Here is a 25,655-nt window from a genome sequence, read left to right on the forward strand (position 1 = left end):
TTGTGCTTCCTTTTAGGCTGTGAGCTCTATTAGGGCAGGAAATCATTGCCTTAGTTTTGTTCCTTTTCCTATGTAAACCACTTTGAGGACTTTGTTGAAAAGGTGGTATATAAACAACAAAAACAGCTGCAGCAGCTACGATGCATCTTCTCTGCTAGCCAAGGCAAAACTTGAAGCTCACTGCAGGTGATAGTCCAAACCAAGCTGTGTTGTGCAAGAATGGTACCTCTTCCTTCTGGATACTTGATCTACTTGTGGAAGTACCGTAACTTAAGTGGCGCATATGCGCCAGTTACGTCCCTGATTTTGAGCAAACTTTGCAAGTCTCCTTGGTAGGTCTGGAGGAAGGAGACGCCCCATTCTAAGTTGCAGCTCCCAGAACCCAAGGCTGAATACCAGGCAACAGTCACGGGAGCCTAAGCAGTTTGATGGTACAAAAACAAAGCAATGTGAGGAAGGCATCTACAACTACAGAAAGCGAAGTCAACACCTCCACTACCCCACCCTGCTGGCGGGGGAAGCAGCGAGCAAGCACATGGACATGACAACACACACTACCCTGGCTCACCACCGAAGTGGCAGAGGGGTGCACAAGGTCCTTTGAGGCAGGAGTCATGGTCACTCCATCTTGCTACCCCCTCCTGCCAGCTGTGGATCAGGCCTTAAGCAGCAGCCACCAACTAATGCACAGGAGGCAGAGCACAGCTACCTCTCAGGAGGCTACGCTACGGGCTGGCACTTACAGAGCCCCGCGCTGCCCTCGTGACGAGCTCCACCGAGGAGACGTCGCTGCACGAGCAGCTCCGTGGCAGCCTCTCCAGGAGGGTCTCCCGGAAGATGTCCAGCAAGGCCCACCTGCGCTTGTGGGAGGTCTCCCGTGGCAGGCTCTTGGGCAGAGAAAAAGGCAACCATCAGCACCAAGGGCTCAGCACCGTGCTCGTCACAGGTTGGGGTCCCAGTTCCATCATTGGTCAGTGTCAGTTTGCATTATGCGCTCATCAGGTAGACCTCCCTGGCAAAACGGGCCCATTTGCTGGTCTCAGCAATAACAAGTTAACTGCAGGGGTCCGCGACAAACACAGGCCTCTTCCACCCGCTTCCTTCATCTCCTCGACTTCTTCTGCTCAAGGCAGAGAGGGCCACCATCCGAGTTTGTTCCCGACATAGAATTTACTCCCTGTGAGCTCCATTCCAACCTTGGTGCCGGACCTCTGAGCAAGGAGTCCAATCAGACATTACTTTATGCATGCTTCCCTTTTAATGCAACACAATCAGTAATCACGTTGGACCCCCTAGATTGCAATCATGACACGGGGTGGTGGTGGGGTGGGATTAACCTTCTGCCCCTGCCAGTCCCGATCAACCCTTCTCCCATGTGTATTTGCCCTGGGGGGTGGGGTGGGAGGGCATTGTCACCATACGGGAGCATTATTCCCCCCGAGCAAACAGACATGTGATCTGGATTGGGAACACGGTGGGGCAAGGGGCTTGAAATCTCTCGTGCCATGGCCCCAATCCAGCTGCTGCTGCTGACTGAATAAAAAACAAGCACATCAGCCTCAGTCACGTGCTAAAGGAACACTGAGTTTGACTCAGAGTCTGGACAAAAAGCAAGATTGATTTCTTAAATTTTTTGTTTAAAAAAACCCAAAACCACCTCTTGCTTATTAAGAGAGCGGAGAACAAAACAGATGCTGCGCCCTGTACATAAATGGGCCCTACTTCATACATTTGCCTGGAGCCAAATAGCCAAGAGAGTGGGTTGTGATCCAGAAGTTGCCAGTTCAAACCTTGCCTCCATCACTGACTCACCAAATAGCCTTAGGCAGGCCACAATTCTCATAGCCTCCGCTCCTCCCATCTGCAGTATGGGGATAATCATATCTGCCTACCTTACAAATCAGTCATAAGGAACACTGAACTCATTAACTTGAAGCACTCTGAAAACTGAAAGCATGGTATAAATGTAAGGCATCTCCATCATCATCATTTCTAATCTTGCCCAAGGGCTGAACTATCCTAGCTTGAAGGGAACACAGCATCAGTCAACTCAGCAACAAGAACATAGGCACAGCCCTGCTGGATCAGGCCCAAGGCCTCTCTAGTCCAGCATCCTGTTTCACACAGGGGCCCACCAGATGCCTCCGGGAAGCCCACAGGCAAGAGCTGAGGGCATGCTGCTGTTGCTCCCCTGCAACTGGTATTTTAGAGGCATCTTGCCTCCAAGACTGGAGGTGACCTACAGCCACCAGTCAAGTATCCATTGACAGAACTGTCCTTCATGAATTTGTCTATAAGGACATACAAGTATTTCTGAGAATGGCCCAGAGCATTGCCTGGAGGCACAGGATGTCTAAGCAGCTCTGCCCCGATAAGCTGCCTGGATTTAAGACCACCTAGAAACTGATTGTAAGCTGCTCTAAGCTCACCACAGAAAGAATAAGCTATATATATGTAAACAAATGATCTTTGCGTGGCCCACTTATCTGCTTGTACACACCCCATGTCCTTGCTGGGGGGCTACAGAACCCTATCTGACCCCTGCTATCCTGATGATCACCATCTCAAAGAGGAGCACTCACATAGAAGGCCTGTTCGCGCATTGAGGGCGTGTCGGGTGGACTCTGGTTGTATGTGGAGAACCTTTTGTTGACCGTGGATGTCTTGTTTACAGTGCTGGCAGATGGTGGCTGGTCCTCTTTGTCGAAGGGGCTGGTGAAAACAACACACAGCAGTCAGTGAGAAGAATGTTATGAGCCATCACAAAGTGAAGTGTGCTGAAGAGGTGAGGCATAAATGTTTTAAATAAATCAATAAAATAAGGGCAGGACTCTCCTGTTCCCTGGTGAAAAAGGAAGCCTAGGGAAAGGCCATTAAAAACTGTTTAAATGTTTTAAAATTGTTTTGTACTGTATTTTGTTGTGTGTGTGTGTGTGTGTGTGTGTGTGTGTGTGTTGTGATTTCATGTGTTTTATGCATTTTTACTCAATGTTTTAATGCTGTGTTGGGAGCCACCCAGAGAACAATTTATTATGGGGCAGCTAACAAATAAAGTTTATAATTATTTACAATTATTAAAGGCTGCCTATATCTTCCTTATTTCAGTTTGGGAATTGCCACCTAGATCAGTATTCCAATTCTGCTGTTGATGGGCAGGTAACTCAGCCTTATTGGGACAGGGCAACAAGCAGTCAGATCAACTGCTTCATTTAAAGTACTTGATAACTAGCCACTCTCAACTAAGTATTTTAAACCAACCCCTTGCTTTCCACCACCTACATTATTAATAAAATGAATATATTTTGTTTCTCTCCACAGCAGGAATTTTAAGGGCTTCTAAAAGAAGCCCTTTTGAATGCAGTTTAAACACTTCCTCTCTTAAAATGTATAAATGTGATGATTAGTGAAGAAATTCATTTATCTACCAATTATTTCAGTGGGTGCTTTCAGCTTAAGGCAGTGGAGCTAAGCTTGAATTAGCGAATGAGGGTAGAACAGAGGTGGCTGGAACAGAGATAGGACACAACCAAGTTCTGGTCTGGATGAGAAAAGAGCAAGGAGGCTCTGCTACCAGCTTGCCAAATAATATGTGTGGGGGGTGGGTGGGGTGGGGTGAGGGGATACAGACAACCATTTCACCATCTCTCTGACCATACATCAGCATATGGCAGCTTCCTATGTACCCACTGAGTGGCACAATCCTCTTTACTGTTTGGTAGGATGATACAGACAACCAAGACCTGGTCTACACGTTCAGCAGAATGAGATGGAAAAATCTTGAGGTGGAAAAGCAGATGTAACCATTTCCAGTGGAGGAGGAGACCATTCTTCAACAACCACCCACAACCACCAAGTTTTTATTTTTTTTAAATAAAAGATAGCACTTTAGGAAGGAAGGTGCAAACCCAGCCTGCTCCCCACTCGGCAAGTTTTCCAATTGCAAGCTTTGTTTTGGTCACCACCACCCCTGCGCCCCACTAGGGAGCCTTCATCACCTCTCGTCCATTTCACCACCTCGGAACTCTACTGCCTCACTCTGCTGCAGGTGTATACCAAGCCCCAGAGAGATGACTCAGGGGTAGTTTGGCATTCTGAACAGGCTCCTACGGTCAATGTTCTACAAGCAGGAAGGTGCAAGAGAAAAGGGACAAGCATTGACCATACTGGAGAATGTCTCTCGTGGCCTCTAACGTGGCTTTGCAAGGGAGACACTCCACAAGTCTCCAGGCAGAGAACACTCACTTCCAGTTGATCTCCAGGCTCAGTTTGATGGTGCCCAGGTCATTGATATCCACAGCCACAACCTGGGGCAGGGCTGCAAATAAATCCTTGGTCTCGCAGGAGACGTTCCCCACCACCACGTGACTGGCCAGGCTCTTGAGCTCCGTGACCTGGGCGGGGAAGGAAGAGGCAGGGTCAAATGCCAGGGAGGGCCCTTGTCTTTTCTGTGACAGCGCCAGGATGGTGCCAGTTACCTTGATGGACAGGAACTCTGTGATGAGGGGCAGGAAGACCATCTCCTCGCTGTCCCACACTTGCTTGCCATTCACCTCAATGCGCCCCCGCAGCTTCCACCGCTGGCGCCCATACCGCATGAAGATCTGCCGGGAGGAGAAATCGGCAGGTTGGTTGTGGCTGTATGGAGCCCAACAAGGTGAGCCTTGCTCTCCGGTTGCCACCCACAATGTTGAGCATGTCCAGTCTAGGAGACTTCTGCAGGTTACAAGGCAGCGTGGGAGATGGGACCAATCCACTTTATTCTGCAAGGGCCCCATGCTAGTATGGATGGGGCCACAGCTCAGTGGTAGAGCATCTGCTTTGCATGCAGCAGGTTCCAGGTTCACTCCCTGGCAGCATCTCCAGATAGGGCGGGAGAAGGCTCCTGGCCTGAAATCTTGGAGAGCTGCTATCAGTCAGTGTAGTGCGCGACTCAAACGCCCTGACTTTGTGTGCGGGGGCCAAGGTTAATTCTCAGCACGTTCATTATTACATTAAAATCAATTATTAAAAATATGCATGAAAGTGAGGGGGCAGAGGGTTGGAGTCAGGAGGAAAGGCAAGGGGGAAACAGGGGTTGTGCCAGTAGGCTCTGTCATCATCTGCTGCTCATCACCAGGACAGGCCAAGAGGTTTTCATGGCTCCTGCTTTTGCTACAGGTTATTCAATCCTGAGGGCCAGCTCATGAGGGCTGGCCCCTGGGCCTGATGTTGTACAGATGGAGCAAGGGTCTGACTTGGTATAAGGCACCTCCCTATGTTCCTAGCACAAGCAACCGTGAGGGCTCATGTCACTTCACAAAGAAAACTGGCAAGTTCAGCCACCAGCCCACTCCAGTTATCTCCCCCAGATCCAAACTCCAGGATTTAAGTCCTGCCCCAGCCCAGGAATGTCCTCTGAACCCACCCCTCTCCCTCACATACCTCATATTGATCCCCAGCACAGAGCCTAGCAAAGCCAGCCAATCCTGCAAGAAGAAGTGGGGTGGGGGGGAGAGAGAGTCAGCTACAGTCAGATACTTTGCTGCAGCACCAACTTGCCTGATTCACAGGAATGACAATGGAGCAGGATTAATCTAGGCACGCTCTTCCCCTGAGTTAAAAATGTTTGTCTAGGAAGGTAAATATGCATCTGGAACCCTGCAGGGAGGAAATCAGACTGGGCTTTTTAGTTTAGAAAGAATTGAGGGTGGGAGGCACCAAAAAGAAAAGGGAAAGGGAAAAAAGTTGGGGGGGAGGCCAAGGGACAATATGATAGAGCAGGGGTTCCTAATCTTGGGTCACCAGACCCTGGACTACAATTTATTTATCTATTTATCATAGTTATATACCACTTGATATATACATCTCTAGGCAGCACAGTTCAGACATCCCCTGCCACAATGGCTGATGGCATAGTCCAACAACTTGTAGTCCAAGATTGGGAACCCTATGACAGAGGTGTATAAAATGATGCATGGAGTGGATAATACCTTTCTCACCCATTCCCATAGAAGTAGAACTTAGGTTAACTCAACAACACAGATTAGCAAGGAGGCTGAGGACAGGTCAAAGAAAGTACTTCTGCAAAACTATGTTTACGAAATTTACCGCCACAGGATGCGGTGGGTGATGGCCAGTGGTTTGAAGGTTTTAAAAAGGGGTCCAGATGAGTAAATGGAGGAAATGTGGGGCAAGTAGTCAGGATAGTAAAATGGGAACCTCCATATTCAGGGATTGTATAACACGCAATGCTAGTTGCTGGGAAGCAACAAATATCAGTTGCTTGGAAGCTATTGCTTTCATGTCCTGCTTTCAGGTCCGTGATTGACCACTGCAGAAAACAAGATGGTGGATCAGATAGAATTTTAGTTTTATGTTCTGGGAGTGTGGGAGCAACTGGAAAGGAAAAAATGGCCAGGAGGAAAAGGGTTAAGCAGCATTTCATTCCAAGATGTATCTACCAAAATCTGTTTTTCAATTAAAAAACATAAAGTTATATAAAATAAAGCAATTATTTGTGTGCAATTATGTAGCATTCCTCCTGAGGATTCAGTACCTTTCATCTTGATGTGGAACTCTCCCAACTGACTCTCCAGTTCGCTTTCCAAGAGGCACATGTTCTGGAGGCGGAAAAATCAAACAGCTGTCTGTTATTACCACCAACCAGGAAGCCCAGCCCTCCAACTCCACCACTGCCCTCTCCTTTCTTCAGTGCCAGGCCTTTGTGACCCACCTCCGTGTACTCCTTGTAGCCCCTGCTGGCTTCAGCTAGACTCTCACGAGCCTCCTTGCTGCCAGGGGAGGCGGTGGTGTAGGCCTTGACCATGTTGTGAGCCCCATCTCGGAGCCGTCGCTGGATGCAGTAGGCCTCATAAAGCTCATCGATCTGTGGGAAGAGAACCCGCAGAGGCAGCGTGAGAAGCTGTGCAGCAGGGGTGCTTAACCTGGGGCCCATGGAAAATTATCTACAAAATTAAAGGTCACTCCCTCAGAACATGATTTCTAATCAAATATGGCACATCCTTTATTTTTCTTGAATTTTAATTATAAGAATTATAAACAGGGTGGGGAGTCCATAAGTAATACTTGAGGATCGGAGGGATCTGTAGGGAAGAACCCCTGCTGTAGGGGTCTAGCTTTTCAGAAAATTGGGGCTACCACAAGCCCATGATATCTCCATGCCATTTCTCTCTCTCACTCTCACTTACACATACAGAGCCCTGCAAGTTATACTGCCCAGGGGACAGTGACCCATGTTCAAAATTTCTGGCAGGCCACTGCCACAGCATTTCCTTTTTAGACAGTGAACCCTTGGGGAGTGGAAACCACAACCTTATTCCCTTTGTAAGCCACTTTGAGAACTTGTGAAGGTTCTGTATCATAATGGCAGTGAAGAAGTGTTCCTGATTAGAATACCGGGGAGTAGAACGTTGGAAAGGAAGATCATACACAATTTTAATTGGTAGGGTGGACAAAACTTAAGTAGACAGAAGAAAGATACGGCCGTTGTGCATACCCACAATTGTACCAGGCAAGTGCAGTGTGGTGCTGGTATAGAATTTAGCATGCTGACACTCTCTTTTTGTTTGGAACAAGTTCCTAGTTCTCTGAGCTGCAGGGAGAGGGCTAAAAGCATGCTTGCAACACCTGCTGAAATCTTACAAGTCTAGGAGGAGAAGCTGAGGAGGCTTTCTAGGAGGCTTTCGAGCTAAACTTGGAGCTTTAGTTTCCGCCTAGCTCTTTGCCTTGTGACTAAATTTTTACATCTGTCTATCTATATATGCAAAATCTGTTCTAACTGAATAATTTGAAAAAGTAATAAAGAGTCCAGCTTTTCTTGGCATAGAAATTCCTTCAACTGTAGAAGTGGGTACCTTGCTAGCATGGAATTCCAGACGGCGCAGGAACCGCTCAATTGACTTGACTTGCTGCAAATAATAAAAGGAAATCCCATCAGACTGGAAGTGGAAATCCAACCAGCAAAGCATGCAGGGCCCCCAGAGGTCCTCCATGTTCCCAGGCTGCTCAGGAAAGGGATTGGCACTCTAGCTGGATTTAGAAGGGGCAGCAACAGTTTGCAGAAGACGACACTCCCAGGCTGAACTGTGCATCTATCTTGCAGTGACAAATTCCTGGCAAGTTTATTCACTGGTGACAAAAATATATTTAAATGAGGGACTATAAACAGTGTTCCCTGTAACAGAGATTCCCAGATGTTGTGGACTACAACTCCCAGAATCCTCAGTGGCAATGGCCTTTGGCTGGGGATCATGGGAGATTTGCTGGGGATTATGGGAGTCCCAACAACATCTGGGAATTCCTATTACAAGGAACACTGGCTATAACATGGGCCATGTTAATAAAAGAGCAGGGGTTCCCAGCCTTGGGTTCCCAGATGCTGCTGGATTACAACTTCCAACATCCCCAGCCACAAAGGTCATTGTGGCAGGGGATGATAGAAGTTGTAGTCCAACAACATTTGAGGACCCAAGGCTAGGACTCTCTGTCATAAACTTATCCTTGGGAAATTGGCCAGAGTGCTTTCATTTAACCACTGTTTGCAGGGTAAGAGGAAATTGTGCAATATTGAAAGAGAAAAATAATAATAAAGAAGGAATTGGCACAGCCTGGGGACGGGGGGAGAGGAATGAATGAAATCCTCAGTTAAGATTATAAGAACCACCCTGCAGGGGTTCATCGAGTCACTATCCTGTTTACAATAGGGATGTGCACGGAACTGGTTCTGTGTGCTCCTGGGAGGTGGGGGGTGGTTGCCTTTAAGGAGCGGGAAGGTTCACGTAGGCACATGTGTGCCAGCCACTATTACGCTGACCTGGGTGGCAAGAAGGAACTCAGCTGCCCCGCGTCAGTGGTTTTGGCAGCAGCGCTGGCGGGGGAAATGCGGTGGGGAGGTGAGAACACCCTCCCAGCACCTTAAAGCAACCACCCCCGCCTCTGAACTGGCTCAAACGCCAGCATTTCGAATTGGTTCAGTGCTCCAAAAAAGAAGCGTGGAACTGGTTCCGTGCACATCCCCAGTTTACAACAGAAGTCAACAAGAAGCATCTGGGAAGCTCCCAAGCAGCCTATGAAAGCGACACCATTCCCTTATTCTATGTCCTCAGCATCTGGGATTCAGAGGTATACTGCCTAGATACATGGAAGTTCAATTTAGCTGTCATAGTGACTGAAAGAGCTATCCCCCATAAATTTGTCTAATCCTTTTCTGCCTCGTTGCCCAACTATGGGAACACCAAACTCCAAACATGTTTACCTGGGCGACCACTTGACCTTCTTACAGGCAACAGGTAAAAGGTGTTTCATTTGCTCAAGTTTTAAACAGAACAATTCTGCTGTAATTATGCAGATAGTATTCTGCTGCTGTCTTTAGTTGCCTTAATGGATTTGTATTTTAATCTTGTATTTTAATTTATTGCAACTCACACTGGAGATAATTTGATTGAAAGGTGGGATTTTCATATTAATTTTAAATTTAACATAAATCAAAACTGAATTTGATATAAGTCAAACTTTAAAATGAGGATTTTTTTTTAAAGGCACCCAAATTAAAAGCTTTTAATTTATGACAGCTATGTCTAAGAAAGAAAAAAGTCAGGGTTACAGGAAGATGACCCAGACACTTCTTTCAGAGAAAATGGAGGCCTGGAAAAGCTCTTGTGTTTCCTCCTATCTGTACTCCCCATTTCAGAGCCACGCATCTGCCTAGAGCACCTTCCTGATGAGGCAAGGCTACCACACCTGGGGCTTTTTAGTTTAGAAAAAAGAAGACTGAGGGGCAATATGATAAGAGGTCTATAAAATTAGGTGGTGTGGAGAGAGATAAATTTTTCTCCCTCTCATATAACACTAGAACCAGGGGTCATCCCATGAAACTGATGGCCAAGAAATGTAGGACTGACAAAAAGAAGTACTTTTTCACACAATCAACCTATGGAATCCTCTTCCACAAGATGTGGTGATGGCCACCAGCCAGGAAATGGCTTTAAGAAAGACTTAGATAAATTCATGGGAGACACGTCTATCAATGGCTACTAGTCTGAGAGCTATAGGCCACCTCTAGCCTCAGAGGCAAGATGCCTCTGAATACCAGTTGCAGGGGAGCAACAGCAGGAGAGAGGACACATCTTCATCTCTTGCCTGTGGATTCCCCAGAGGCGTCTGGTGGGCCACTGTGGGAAACAGGATGCTGGACTAGATGGGCTTGAGCCTGATCCAACAGGGCAGTTCTTATGTCTTCCTCTACCGCTGCTCATAATGCCTGTCCCTAACTGAAAAACAGCTCTTTGTTTCCCAGGAAACAAAGACTAAACCCATCCACTGATGGAAACAGCTGTTTTCCTGAGCTTTGCATGGGCATTGCTATACACTGCTTATGGCACGATGGGCTGGGAAGAACCATATAACATATAATGAGGACTAGTCACAAAGTTGTCAGGTTCCTGCCAAGCACACACACTTGGAAACCTCAACACAAGTGTTGGTTCTTGATGTTAAATATTGTCAAGGAAAGGCCTGAGGTACAGGCATGAGTTTTAGGCGTGCAGTTTAAGAGGTGAGAAAGGCATACATTCCCTCCATCCTTTCTGCTTTCTCTCAGGCAAAGAATTGACTGCATATGCCTTTCAGTCCCTCAAAGAGTCTTCTTGGAAAAGAGCAACTTCAGCCAGGGCAAGGCTGAATCAAAAACCACAAAGACAAATCATGCAGGGAGTCAAAGAAAAAAGACGGTCTCCTTGATTTAACTGTTTTCTCCTGCCCTACTTAAATGTTGCTGCAGCAGCTTTTCCTTATACCAGAGACAGACAATAGTTTTAAGAGAGAGAGAGCTAAAGAGTAGCTTCATGTCCTATGGTTTCCTCCTGCAGTCCCTTCTGGTCAAACAAGTTTTGCATGTTTTTGAAAAGAGATTAAAACCTGCAAAACACGTTCATTTTTTAAAAGATTTATTATCAGAAGCAAGAATGGGATGAGTGTACAGACCAGAAGGAGCATTTCCCTCTTTTGAACCTCCTTCAAACCTTCCGAAAATCTGTTGTCAGTTTCCACCCTTCCTGCACATTTTTTTTTAAAAACCAAAAGCACCCTTGGAAACCTGTCTGAGTAGGAAGAAGCGACAGCAGGAAATTGTGACATAACCCTTCCTCCATGGTAATTTTTTAGTTCAACATCACCCTCTGCAAGCTGCTTTTCTCCCTGCGGGCAGCGGGAGGGAAACACAGGGACCTCATACTTTTTCTCCAGCAAGTGAGAAAGCAGTTGGGAGATGCAATTCTGAGCAGACAGATGGCAGAAGGAAGGGAAAAGGTTAACCACCCCTGCAGGCTCTGAGGCTACTTTTGAATACATAAAATATGGAAACCACCAGAGGAAAGAGATGGACATCCAATTCCCATGCAGTTTGGCCCTTAGCTGCCACTCAAGACAATTGGCCAGTACAGCAAGGATCCAGGTACTGACTGCTACTGGGAAGCAGAAGCATGACCAGAGACCAGAGATCACCACTGACGTCTGCTAATTTGAGCTTCTGTGCGAGTGAAGACAGGGATAAAACACACACACACACACACACACACACAAGCCCTGAACCCAGAAGCTCCAGTGTCTCGTATACAGAGGGAAAAGAACACATGGAACACTCACAAAAGCCAGCCCTGTTGAGGACTGCTCCCTTCTCAGCATGCCTTACCTTATCAAGATCATAGAGAAAGCCCTAGAGGAGAAAGGAGAAGGGTAAGGGCAGGTGTCAGAATAAGAGAAAACAGCAACTGGGCACATAGTGCATGGCACTGCCAACATGCTACTATAGCCCTATTCAAACATTATGCTGTACATCCCATTTTTTCTAGAGAATGGCTGTACATGGATTCACTTTAAAAATGGGTACAGACCACTGTTTCTTCTAAAGTGTGAGCATGTGCGCACGCCCACAAGTTTTTGGATGTCTGCTCAGTTCAATTTAGATCCCGCTCAGGTTGAATCAGGAAGGCCCCATTCTGACTGCAGGTGCACACACAGTGCCTTGATACCACCGCCCAGAACAAAACTCATTCCGCACAGAGATTAAAAAAAAAAAAAAAATCAGAGGGACCAATGGTACAGATCCTCTCAAATGTAGGTTACAGACAGAACGCATATACTACTGGACACGCACTGAACATAACATGTAAATAATTGTGGGCCGTTTCAGGTAGCGGCCTGTAAGTACTTGCCAAGTAGGAAGGAGAGGAATTGGAGAGAGGAGTGTGTGCACTCCCATCAGGTGTGTTGTCTAGCTTTGCCCAAATCCAGTTACAGAGACTCTCACCATCTGACATTTTACCAGCTTCCACCCCCAAGATCTAGAAGTTGGAGGGGAGAATCTCAGTAACCGGATTTGGTTGGCCCAACAGGAGCACATGCTCCTCACACTTGCCAATTCCTCTCCTTTCTACCTCTTAAGTACTTACAGGTGGTCATCTGAACTCAAACGGTGTGTGTACATGCACTGTACACAGACTGTGCATGCATTGAGCCTAACGCATGATAGGGCGATGGTGCCCATCACTCCAGTCATGCTCACTGTTGCCCTAGCAACCTTTGGGCCTAGTTCCAAAAAGATGCCTGTGTGGCAGGAGATGGGGGAAGAGACATTTTGCACACCGGACACCAGCACAGCATCCTACATGCTGTAGGATCAGAGCTGCAGGGCAAAAGCAGCTGCTGAGCCCAACAACTGAGGCTTCAAACCTCAGACCTTGGCAACTTACCCGGGCTCCTAAATTCTTGGCTGGCTCTTAGATCCAGACAACCGACACTTCACAAAACTACTAGACTCAATCATGGACATTGGCTGGGGGGTGGGGGAAGAATGGGCTCCTCTTTACAAATATTCTTAGAACTAGGGTGACTGGGACAAAAAGATTTTATTAAATGACGCTACCTCTGAATATCCTACCCTAGGTGCCATGGCTCCTTGGCACCTGAGATTTGCCAGTTCCTGCTGTAATAACAGAAGGCCCCCTCCCCTCTTGGAACATCTCAATTTCACCCCTGTTCCCACTCCTGGGTGACAGAGGATTAAGAATCTACTGCGAGATTTGGAATGTTTTCGGTCAGCATCAATCCTTCACTCACCAAGCGAGAATTCCTCTTGGACTCGCGGATTTGGGTGTTCAGTTTCTCCAATTCCAGCTGGTGCACTTCCAGGTAAGCACTGTGGGGAGAACTGGCATGAGAAGAAAGAAGCAAATCTCTCCCCTTAAGGGTGGAGATTAGGGTCAACAGCATCCTGGCCACTCATTCAAGCGCTCCTGGCTCCTGAAGGATATTATCCTTAGCAGGACGTCTTTTCCGTGTGCTCCAGTTTCCCAACAGGCTGCACCCGGCACAGCTGTATCTGCATTGCTTTTGGTTTCAAAGGAGGCCACTGGAGACAGGGGTTCCAGCAACCATACTGTACTACTCAACTGCCTGTACTCCCCTGTCCAGCATAGATGGTGCGGGGTGGGGTGGGGGGAGGAATACCATATGTTGGAGGTTCTCGAGCTTCAGTCCTCAGCTATTGTTGGACTAAAACCACCATCAGCCTTTGGGCCACTGTACCCCCTCCCCACTCCCTCTCACGGCAGTGTACATAGTCCAAATTACAATTTAAAAACAGAATAAATTAAAACACTTTCACAGAATAAAAACAATTTCAGGGTAACACAACTAAACCTTTTTAAATTAATTGTAATTAAAAGCCTGGGAAAACAGGTGTGACTTAAGGTCTTTTAAAAAGCAATCAGAGATAGAGAAGCTCATTTTGGCAGGGAGTGCATTTATCTATTTATTTTTATTGTTAAATTTATACCCCGCCTTTAATTAAGAAAATCTCAAGGCGGCTCACAATAAAATTTGAAAACAAGATTATAAAAAAGACACATTAAAATATTGAGCTAAAAAAATATATAAACAAATCTGATTTTTAAAAAATAAATAAAACACTAGAATAAAAACAGTACAAAATACAAGGAGCAGCAGTGAAGATAATTGTATAAAAGCCTGGGTAAAAAGCCACAATTTGACATGCTTTCTAAAAACTGTGATGGGGACTGAAGAGCGGATACCCACTGGGAGAACATTCCAGAGTCTGGGGGCAGCAACAGAGAAGGCCCTGTCCCGAGTGCACGACAACCTAGCCTCCCTCATTGTCGGCACCCAAAGCAGAGCCCCATCAGATGACCTCGTCAAGCGAGCAGTACCTCCGATTCCCATACTCGAGAGACGGCCCAGAAGGATACCGTGGTCGATGGTATCGAAAGCCGCCAAGAGGTCCAGCAGAACCAGCAGGGACGCACTCCCCCTGTCTAGTTCCTGGTGTAGGTCATCCACTAGAGCGACCAAGGCAGTCTCAGTCCCATATCCGGGGTGGAAGCCAGATTGAAAAGGGTCCAGATAATCCATATCATCCAAGACTCTCTGCAGCTGGGATGCCACCACACACTCTATCACCTTGCCCAAAAAGGGCAGGTTAGAGACTGGCCTATAGTTGTCCAGGTTGTCGGGATCAAGGGAGGGCTTTTTTAATAATGGTCTTACCACTGCCTCCTTGAGGCACGATGGCATCCTGCCCTCCCTTAATGAGGCATTCATAATCACCTCCAACCATCTACCTGTACCCTCCCTGGCAGATTTTATTAGCCATGAAGGGCACGGGTCAAGAGCACACGATGTCACCCGCACATTGCCCAGAATCTTGTCCACATCCTCAGGCCACACCAAGCAAAAAGAACCCAACACAATAGGGCCAGATGGTACCAGAGGCACATCTGCTGGAACTGCCAAAACTCTGGAGTCCAAATCGGCACAGATGCGAATGACTTTATCCACAAAGTGACACGCAAACTGATCACAGCGGGCTATAGATGATTCCTCCCCCATTACTCAGGGGAATGTGTGCAGCAATGACTTTGCTACATGGAACAGCTCCGTCAGTCTGCACTGAGCAAATACAATGGAGGCGGAGAAAAAACATTTCTTCACTGCCCCACCGCCACAGAGTAGCCCCTAAAATGGGCTCTAGCCCGTGTTCGGTCGGATTCATCACAACTTCCTCCAGCGTCGTTCTAGCCGTCACCCAGACCAAGGAGCAGATCGGGCTCCACCAAGCCAGAGAGGGCGTTTAGGAGTAACTGTGTCAACAGCCCAGGCCTCCATTCCAGAGATCAACCAGGGCCTCGACAGGGTCACCAGTTCTGGACACTGGAAACTCCCCGAGGGCGGTCTAGAATCCAAGCGGATCCATGAGCCTCCGGGGGCGGACCATCCTAATCGGTCCACCACCCCTGCAGAGGGCAGACGGACCAGTCAAACTAAACCCCACCAGGTGATGATTTGTCCATGACAAGGGAGTTGTCTCATATTCCCCCACCTCCAGATCATTTATTCCCTGGACGGCAAAAACCAGATCCAGAGTATGTCCTGCCATGTGGGTAGGGCCCAATACCAACTGAGACAGGCCCACGGTTGCCATGGAGGCCATGAAATCCTGAGCCGCACCCACTAGGGGGGCCTCAGTGTGGACATTGAAATCCCCCAAAACAATAAGCTTGAGGGAACCCAAGGCCACCTCTGAGACCACCCCCGCCAGCTCAGGTAGGGAGAATGAAGTGCAGCAGGGTGGTCGGTACACCAGCAGAATCCCCGGCCTATCGCATTCCAAAACCCTGGGGCAGCCACAGAAAAGGCCTGGTCCTACATCGCCACCAGATGAGCTGGCGGCAACTAGAACCGGACCTCCCCAGATGATCTTAATAGGCAGCAAGGTTCATGACAAAGGAGGCACTCTCTGGACCCCAGCCATTCAGGGCTTTATAGGTAATAACCAGCACTTTGTATTTTTCTCAGAAAATACAATTTTCAAAAAGCCAGTGCAATTATTTTAAATCAGTGTTTTTTTGTTCCTTTGGGTTGTCCACATAACAACAATCTGGCTGCCACATTCTGTACCAGTTGGTTTCTGGACTATGTACAAAGGCAGCTCCATGCAGAGTGCATTGTAATAGTCAAGCCTGGAGTTTACCAGCATATGTACCACTGTTTTAAGGTCATCTGCCTCCAGAAATGGGTGTAGCTGACATGTTTTCCGAAGCTGATAAAAAGTGCTCCTGGCCACTGTCTCAACCTGAAAAACCAGAGAGTTTGTATCCAGGAGCACTCCCAAGCTACGTACTTCTTTTTTGGGGGGAGTGTAACCCCATCCAGAACAGGCAGTTCTAAATCATTTCTTGAGTCTTGACCCCCACACAATCAGTACCTCTGTCTTATTTGAATTAAACCTCAGTTTATTATCCCTCATCCAGCCCATTACTGCCTCCAGTCAGGCATTTAGGGAAGTTATGCCATTTCCTAATGACACTGATATGGAGAAATAGATTTGGATGTCATTGGCATATTGATAACACCCTGCACCAAATCCCCTGATGATCTCTCCCAGCGGTTTCATGTAGACATTAAAGAGCAATGGAAACAGTATGGGGCCTTGTGGAACTCCATACAGTAACTCTTGCTTTGCAGAACAATAATCTCCAAATGACACCATAAAGAATCTACCCGAGAGGTAGGAATGGAACCACTGTAGAACACTGCCATGCAATCCCACCTCCCTCAGGCGATCCAGAAGGATGCCATGGTCCATGATGAAGCCACCAAGAGATCCAAAAGCATTAAAGTTATAATTAAACCACCTTGGTGGTTGCCTCTCCCCATTAAGGAACTCCTGCCCAAGGGCACCTGGCATTTAACTAATTTCAGGCACCAGGCAAAGATGTTATCGCTTTATTTTCGCTTTTGGTCTGATGGGTTGGTTTTTTTGGTCATATTAACATAGGAAGCTGCCTTATACCAAGTTGGACCATGGGTCTATGGATGTGCATGGGCGTCTGGTGGGGAGTGCTACTGCGGCAGGAAGCTGCCTGGATTGGTGGTCATGCTGGTAAGGACCTGCATCTTTTCTTTTAAAGGTGGGGCTTGCCGCCCCAGGCACCACTTCAAACCGCCAGACCAATTTGCGCTTCAGTTGAACCGGAACAAACCAGTTTGCTGGACCAGCCTGAGTTTGGACCAGTGCTTGGACTGTGCACACCCCTCCATTGGTCCACCTAGCTCAGTATTGTCTACACAGACTTGCAGCAGCTCTTCGAGGTTTCAAACTCAGGCATCTTTCCCAGGCCCGGAGATGCCAGAGACTGAACCTAGGACCTTCTGCATACACAGCAGATGCTCTACCACCGAGATATGGCCCCATTTCTTAGGAAAAGATACTACAGCAGACAGAGCTCACATGTAGTCACCTCTCCACATATAAACCATGGCAGGCCCCATTCAGCAAAGCAGACAATTCACACTTGCCACAAGACCTGCTCTCTTCTACTAGGTCATGGATAATGTTTGTTATGATGAGCAAATGGCTGGTACAGCCTGTTTTTATTGCTGCATCTGAGGACTGAATTTCATCTACTAGTCTCCTGCTATTGGACTGGTGTTTCCATATGTTTTTTGTGAGCCACCTTGAACATCACTGGGCGGTAGAGACGCAGACATTTTGAGCAGGTGCACCCCCCACCCCTGCAGCTATGCTGTCACTCACGTGAGTCCCTTCTTCAGTGCTTCATACACCTCGTCGAGTCGCTCCGGCTGGGGCACCTTGGGTGGAGGGGACTTGTGGGACATTGAAAACATCCTACTGACTCTGGAGCCAGACTTCCTGGAGACGGTAGGGGTGAACGCAGGGTAGCTCCTATTTAAAAAAAAAAAAATCCCCAGGAGAGGTGTGATGCTGCAGAGCTGACAGACTGAGTGGTCCCCTAGCAGTGCAGTGGCTGGGAGAAGAGAGCCAGATGACAGTGGAGAGCACCCGCTGCAGAAATACGTGCACTCGGCAGGCAGCTGCAAGGCCGCTTTCCACACTGTTGATTTAGCATGACACTGGAAGCACACAAAGTGCCAAGAAGAATCCTTCAGTACAGCAAGGACATTTTCCCACGATTCGGACTTGGAAAGTGGGTCATATACACTCTGCACAGTATCCGTTGACTGGGTGATCCCCTTTTGTGGGGTGGCCTTCCAGGAACAGAGAAAGGATCAGCACAGCACTAGCAACTCTGGACTGTGGAGTTTACAAGGTGCTAACTGCACAAAGAGGCACTTTTAAAAGTGGTGATTCCTTTACATTTAGCAGGGGGAGAGCAAGTGTCCCTATCCAACCCCAGCACAACATTCTGCCAGTGGCTGCTGCTGGTGTCGACTTAGTTTTCCTTTCAGATTGTGAGCCCTTTTCGGACAGGGAACCATCTTTATTAATTTAAATGCAAACCACTTTGGGAACTTGTGTTGAAAAGCAGTATACGAAATATCCATAGTACTAGTAGAAGATGTACTTCTGAGCTCTTCCAAAATCTCTGTGCAGATGTATCCCAAATGGAGCAGCAAGCAACCCTTTACAGAGGTGACCTAGAGGAAGACACCTTAGGCTGCGTGCCAGTGTGCGCAAAGAGCACCAACATGGCAACTAAACAACTTTTTAACTGCTGTTTGCGATTGGATTCCCCCCACCCTCTCTCTGCTTTTTGGTAGCATTGTGTTGCTGCATAGCAGCTGCTGAAATAAACACACAATGCAGAAGACAGAACAGTCATTGCCTGGCATGGCCAGCACACAAGTCTGGGATACTATCAGTGCTTGGACCAGACTGTGCTCACCTGAAGACCCTTGAAGGTCCCAGGAGTCCTGCACCCACCTCTAGGATGTAACTACAGAGCCACAAGGGAGTTCTGACTTTCATGCTCCATCCCAGTTCCTCAGTTAAAATTAAAATGAAATCCTGTCATCTCCCTAGCGAGCAGTCCTCACAGATCAGTGATCTTCACTATTTTTCAAGCAGGGGCCACTTTGGCAAAAAACCTTCCATGTGAGAGCCATTTCTCACTGTGCTGACCTCCAGAACAGCAATTTGCTGAGTGCTGGGAGGGCCTTTTGAGGGAGACAGAAGTCCTCCCTTGAGCTCTCTCAAGACCTCTCTTGTGAGCAGCCCTCTAGTCTGCATGGGCAATGCCACACTCATCATCATACTTTGCCTGTCTCCGAGTAGACCTGGCCTTGTTCATGAGTGACAAGGGGCTGTGAGCTTCACCCCCACTCTGGTCCCACTTCCCCACCCTTTCTTTGTAAAAGAAAAAAAGAAAAAAGGAGCAGATCCCCCTAAAGTTCCACAAACTCTTCCTATGTGTGTGCCTGGAAGCTCCATGAGGACATATAGACAGCCCCTCGCCCCTCATCCTGGTGCGTGTGCAGTGCTGCTGGAGGGCTGAGCATGGGCATACACCTGTCCACCCATTCAGGGCTCCCACTTACCGGCCCGCCCACCCACCACATATAGATCTGTGGGTATGGGGATAGACGGGAGAAGGGAGCAGTGTCCTATATGTTGAATTGGATTATAAGCAACAATTACCAATTTAGTCATACAACTGCTGCTCTGGGATAGTTCCCTCCAGCCACTGGCATGAGTGGTCTACGGAGGCGCCACATTCTTGGTGTCAGTTCAACACCCCCCCTGCTATCCAAGGAGGTACCTACCACCCTTTTCCCATTACAGCAGTTAGCCTAGAGGTTGTGCTCTCTAGAGAGAGGCATAAGATTGGAAAGAGAGGACTGAACTAGGAAAGGGGTCTTGTCTTTGCAGAAACTTAGGCAGCGGACCACACAGGCACTTCTTCTTCTGCACCAGGAGAACTGGAGTCAGGAGGTGTGTTTGATCCTGCTTGTGCGATTTTTGCTGCTGCTGGAGGTCAGCAGCAACCCAGTAAGGACAGTGGAAAATCTGAGAGTATAACCAAGGCAGAAATAGCCCAGACAATAACAAATAATTGTGGGTGTAGGAGGAAGTGGGCGGAGGAGGGGTTAAAAGCACAGTTGACTGAAAGCAAGCAAGAGCCCATCAACAACGGTCCTGAGTGGGGACACAGCAAATTGGGAACTGGTCCAAGGAGGATGGGTGAGGAATAGTCCCTAGCCTAACAGTTCTATAATCCAAGCATGCAGAATATTTTACCACAGTCAGCATGGTGGAGTTGCTAGAGTGTTGAACTAGGACTGGGGAGACCTGAATTCAAACCCATGTTCAGCCATCAAACTCATTTGGTGACTCTGGGCCAGTCACTTATCTCTCAGCCTGACCTACCTCACAGGTTTGGGGTCCCAATGTTATTGGACTACAACTCCCTTTATTTCCAGCCACAATGGCCAAAGGACCAGACTTTGAGAACTCCTGACCTATGGCACGATCCTTAACACTAGCCCTACTTTGGACTCACTGCTTGGCTGGGGATGATGGGAGTTGTAGTCCAACATCTGGAGACCCAAGTTTGGGAACCCTTGGCCAATGGCACCAACAGAGCAGATTCTGAAAATCAACTGATCGTGGTTGGTAGCTGTACAATAAGAATCACTGCTCTTCTCTTGCCTCTCTCCCAGCACTGGCCACCTCTAAACAGTCTTACCTACAGCGGCAACACAATAGGCATTTCCAAGACATTTTCAAGGTTATTCTGCCACTCCAGTAAGGACTAGAAGTGACCTGCAGTGTGCGCTTTTGGTTTAACAGTTATTTTAAGACTGAGGTTTCTCTGGACCCTTCACAATCAACTATATTGTCTCTTAGAGAGACTGTAGTCCAGGACCTTCCAGCGCAAGCAACACACTCTGGAATTCTAAGGGGGGGAAATTCAAGACACAGCAACTGAAAAAAATTTCAAACATCATCACTCTGAAGGTTCCGATTGTAACGGCTGCCGCATCAACAGATTTTGTTTCCTAACAGATGTTCTAAGACAGTTGGCAGAAGCACAAAACAATATTTTGGAGCAATTCAGTGCTGTGAAAAAAAGTTTGTTGAATCAAGAGCGATTTCCAGAGCAATTTAATAATCAGGGGAGCAATTTAGGAGAGGTCTGATTTATTCATTTTGATGAGAATCCCGCTGCTTTTTCTGCTGCACTCTGACCTAAATCCAAGTGACCTGGCACGGTCAACAGGGGCACAAAGCACTGTGGGGTTGGCAACGTTAGCTTGCTGGCCCACCTCCCCTCTGCTGAACCGCTACATAAAGGGGACATTCAGACAGCTGAGCTTCTATCACATCCTCCCGTCTAGCTTAGTGCATTTTTATTAGCACTTCAAGAATCCAGTTCTGCACCACACTTATTCAAACACAATGCAAGCACAGGGGCAATGCAAGAATTACACGCCTGCCAAATGCTCCCACGGGCAGACCACATGCTGGTCTCTATGCTTTGGATGGCTCTGCCAAGTCAGGTTGCATCTGACTCCAGCAACCCACCTCCTGCCACAAGGGACTGGGGTCCCATTCCAAACACGCGGCCACGAAGCAGAGCTCAGCCACTCAGCTTAGTGATCTCCACTGTTGTTTAAAGTGGGGGCTTGGGCAACTGAGAGAGCTGGTTCTGCGGAGGAGGGGAGGGGGAAGAGAGAGTGAGCAGTGGCCCCAGCCGCAGTGGCAGGAGGGAAAGGGGCACAGAATGCCTGGTAACAGGAGGAGGGGAGCAAGATGGCAGGGAGCGCATGTGAGTGCGGTGTCCGCTGCAGCAGGGCAGGAGAAAGATTGAGCATGCAGTGGCTGAAGTGGCAGGGCAGGAGAGACCACTAGTGAATGCAGTGATAGCAGGAGGAAGGGAGCAAAAGAGAGAGAGAGAGGGAACACACGTAAGTGTGGTGGCCACTGCATGGGGGGGGGGAGAGAAAGGTCGCGGTAGGAGGGGAGCAAGAGAGCGCGAGTGAGTGCGGTAGCAGAGGAGACTAGATCTTTAAAACAGAACTCCAGAGTTCCACAAAAAGGATAACAGCCTGGCGAACACTTAGTTTATCTCTTACATGCACTTTGAGGGAAGCTATTATTCCAGGAGTCTCAAATTGTGGCCCTCCTGCTATAGTTGGCCTACAACTCACACCATCCCTGGTTACAGACCATTGTGACGGTGGATGATGAGAGTTGTAGTCAAGAGCAGCAGGAGGACCACAGTTTAAGATCCCTGTAATACATGTAGGATGGTTCATTTTTAAAACTTCTAAATTTGTAGGAGCTAAGCCTCTGGATCCAGCAGCTCTGCTCCTTAATACCAGATATATCTGGGGGCTAGATCAGAACGGAGGAAGAGGTTTTCTTCACATGCTCATAAGCACTTTCCAGTTAGCTTCCAGATGCAGTCTTAGCTTGGAGGTAGCTTCTGAAACTGAGTCTTGGGCTTCCCTCCACTACACCTTTGCTGAAAGTGATTTTCTGCCTGTTCCCAGCTATTAATCCCAGCTACCACAGAAGTAATGTTGCATTTGCCTGTAGCAGGAAGAACCTGTAAGACACACGGAATCTATTCTATGCCCCTGGAGACTAAGAGGGAGCAAGTGAGCCTGGGAAAGATTATAAGAAGGGAGGTCAGAGTAAGGGAGCAGAACCGCTATGCTGACAACAGCAACACCAGGAAATCTTTATTGAAAAAGATGGGATTGCCTCCAGAAAGGTCCATAGAGCAAAGGTAGTGGGGCAAACTGGGTCACTGCAAGCAAGAAGGGAACTCCAGCCCCAACAGCCTAATCCCTGCCTCACAAACAAAGGCTGCATTCTCCACTGCTTTCTTAAAAAATAATGATGGCTGACATACAAGGGTACATCAGCCCAGTAAGACTGCACCCACACAAGTTACGCACATGCAAACGTTGTGCAGATGACATTACACAAGAGAAAGCCCACTGAAATAATGGACTTATTCTTTTGTAATGTTTGCTTAATGTTTGCTTTTATTTGCGTGGATGCAACATTACTGGGCTAATGTAGCCTTGCGTGGTACGTCAGACACGTTTCCAGTCCTTGTGATGGTGGCGAGCAAGCTCAAGAACAAGCAGTCAGTTCTCGGGGACATCCCAGACTCCTGAGGTAGACCGAGCAGGTTTTCCAGCTGCTAGAAATCAATACTGTGCTTCAATCCTCTGTTCCAGAAGCCAAATACAACAGTATGCAAAAAATAATGTTATGAATCCATTTCCCCGAATATAGGAGAGCAGAAAGAAAAAAATACAGGGCTGCACAACTTCGGTCTACAACTCCTATCCTCCTCAGCTTCAGCGGCCAATAGTTAATGGCCAAAACTGCACAGCCCTGGAAAAATAGACACAGCATGATTGAATGAATCAACCGAGCATCACACCACCCCATCAATGACGCTTTTCCTACCTGTAAGATTTGTCCTGGGTGGAGTTGACGCCTGCAAAAGACTGGCTCCTATTGATCTTGACAACCAGGCTTCGCCGCTGCGGCCGCACGGAGAGCGACATTGTCGAGCTCCACCGGGAGGGACTCCCTGCAATAAAGGACACGGAGTGAGCCCATGTGGCAGGACACGGCACCCACCAGAGTAGGGTGGCAAAAGCACTGTGTAAGGGGGAAATGCATGCAGGGAGAGAGGAATCCAAATGGCGACCGATGGCACTGGTGTGGGACTAGGAAACTGCTGATGAATACGCCAAAACATTTGCTGAGTCACAGAGCCATAAAAAGTGATACCTCTAATTACAAGGATGCACAGCACAGCAAAACAATAGAATGTCAGTACATACAATTGTCCTGAGTGGAGCTGACACCTGCAAAAGACTGAACTGAGCCACAAATCCTATTCAGACACTGTGTACAGATTTCGGTACACGCGTATATATGTCTGTGTGAATGACTGAAGCTGCATTCATTTCAAGAGTGAACTTGGGTACAGCCCCCTCAAATGCAGGGTATAGATGAGAGGTACTGTATGTGTGTTGAACAGGTCTGAATAACTGTAGGTGCAAATACTGTATGCTTGTTTGAACATACTGAGAAAATAGGGCCACAGTTTTAGCAAATAGAGAGAAATATCAAACAAGAGGGTGCTCTAACAGAGGGTCTCAGTTCAACCATACTACACAGGGTCCTGTATAGCTTTCTCTCCAAGCCTTATTTGCTAAAAAGCCACTTTGAACATCAAATACACAACGCCACTTTGTACTGATACAGAGCACTGGCCTATCCAGCTTAGTGTGGTCTATTCTGCCGGGCAACAGACTTCAGCCAGAGGCTGCAGAAAATGGACACGCTAGGAATATCCGAGTCAACCTTCCATCTCTAGCTCCAGAAGTTCACCCAGCAATTCTCAACTTACCTTTGCAAAAAAATTACATGTGTTAGCTCACCCGCCTACATGCTCCTATGTTAACAGAAACAAGCTGACGGAGACAATGACCCAGAATCCTCTTTCCCAGTTTATGGGAGAGTCTGATGTGTCTACTCAGTGTCTGCCCTTGTCCTCCTCCTTATATCTTTTTTGCAATTGCCGGGAACTTTATGAACACAGCAGTTTGTAGAACCGTTCCCACTCATCTCATTTCCGGACAACTATTCCTTTAAACATTTATAATAGGCACTCTTGGCCAAAAGAAATGGCACTCAAAATGGTGTCAGATTTCAGAAGAATAGATGTGTCAGTCTGTTACAGAAAACACACACACATACGTAAAGACAATCTCGAGGCACCTGTGAGATTAGCAGACATCAAAGCTCAACTAAAACTGCAGAAGCCAGATACCTCAGTGTTGTGGCTTGCTGAGGGGTAGAGGCAGTAGCTCCCAACCCCTAGGAAACCATTCCTGGCATATGAACAGACCTGGCATATGAACAACAGGCATATGAACCATTCCTGGCATATGAACAGAATCCACTGAATGCCCTTTGCATATGGAGTTGCATATGAATCATGGTTAGGATCACTGATTCAGCCCTTCAAGAATTTACTGATGGGGAAGAAGAGATTGGTGAATAGAGCTCTGGCACTTGGATCCTAGGCAAGTTCAAATCCCAACTCAGACATGGGCCACACAAGCAGTTTCCAAAGCAGCAATCGCCAAATGATGTGGACTGCATCTGCAAGCATCCCTAATTACAATGGCCTTTGCCTGGGGATTATGGGAGTTGCAGTCAACAACTTCTGGGAATCAGTGTTACAGGGAACACTGCTCATGTTTATTGCATTTTATAGACAGAACAATGCCTTCTTCAAGAAGTCACTCACTCTTAGTTCTCCCATCCATAAAATGGGGAGAGAGTATCCAACTGCATGTGAGGATTCATCCAGCAGGGAAGTGCTTCAGGTGCTGAGCCTTCAGGACTGGGCAATTATACAGTTAATGTAATATATATAAATAGGCTCAAGAAAACTGGGTGAGCAAGCTGGTCTGGCAGGAAGTACATCCGTGAGCCACATGTCAGCTCAGACCGACCTTCTCCAAGTGAGAAACTTGCTGAAACTCTAGCTAGGAACAAGGAGAACCAGTGTGGTGTAGTGGTCAGAGTGCTGGACTAGGACCAGGAAGACCCAAGTTCAAATCCCCATTCAGCCATCATACTTGCTGGGTGACTCTGGGCCAGTCACTTCTCTCTCAGCCTAACAACTTCTGGGAACCAGTGTTACAGGGAACACTGCCCATAAGCCTTCTTCAAGAAGTCACTCACGCTTAGTTCTCACATCTATAAAATGAGGAGAAAGTATCAAACTGCATGTGAGGATTCATCCAACAGGGAAGTTGGATGAATTACTTCACAG

At 47.6% G+C, this 25,655-nt stretch overlaps 1 protein-coding gene across 10 annotated transcripts in view; it reads right to left on the reverse strand.

The window, feature by feature from the left end:
- The window catches only part of RIPOR1 (RHO family interacting cell polarization regulator 1), a 120,870-nt gene that overhangs the window by 17,910 nt on the left and 77,305 nt on the right, over positions 1-25,655 (reverse strand). For 8 of the 10 annotated variants that reach the window (XM_053270716.1, XM_053270714.1, XM_053270718.1 and 5 more), the window contains 11 exons: positions 23,264-23,390; positions 17,609-17,758; positions 13,114-13,192; positions 11,687-11,710; positions 7,854-7,907; positions 6,713-6,865; positions 6,536-6,599; positions 5,422-5,465; positions 4,476-4,601; positions 4,243-4,391; positions 2,583-2,712 (listed from right to left, as the gene is read on the reverse strand). In XM_053270716.1, coding sequence (XP_053126691.1) covers positions 2,583-2,712; positions 4,243-4,391; positions 4,476-4,601; positions 5,422-5,465; positions 6,536-6,599; positions 6,713-6,865; positions 7,854-7,907; positions 11,687-11,710; positions 13,114-13,192; positions 17,609-17,758; positions 23,264-23,364 — 1,074 coding nt within the window. In that variant the 5' untranslated portion in view covers positions 23,365-23,390. Of the gene's footprint in view, positions 1-2,582; positions 2,713-4,242; positions 4,392-4,475; positions 4,602-5,421; positions 5,466-6,535; positions 6,600-6,712; positions 6,866-7,853; positions 7,908-11,686; positions 11,711-13,113; positions 13,193-17,608; positions 17,759-20,519; positions 20,715-23,263; positions 23,391-25,655 lie in introns of those variants that run through there. The other 2 variants (XM_053270720.1, XM_053270721.1) reach the window with 2 other exon arrangements.

The sequence above is a fragment of the Hemicordylus capensis genome, chromosome 9 (genome assembly GCF_027244095.1).
Source record: "Hemicordylus capensis ecotype Gifberg chromosome 9, rHemCap1.1.pri, whole genome shotgun sequence".
In the NCBI taxonomy this organism is placed as follows: Eukaryota; Metazoa; Chordata; class Lepidosauria; order Squamata; family Cordylidae; genus Hemicordylus; species Hemicordylus capensis.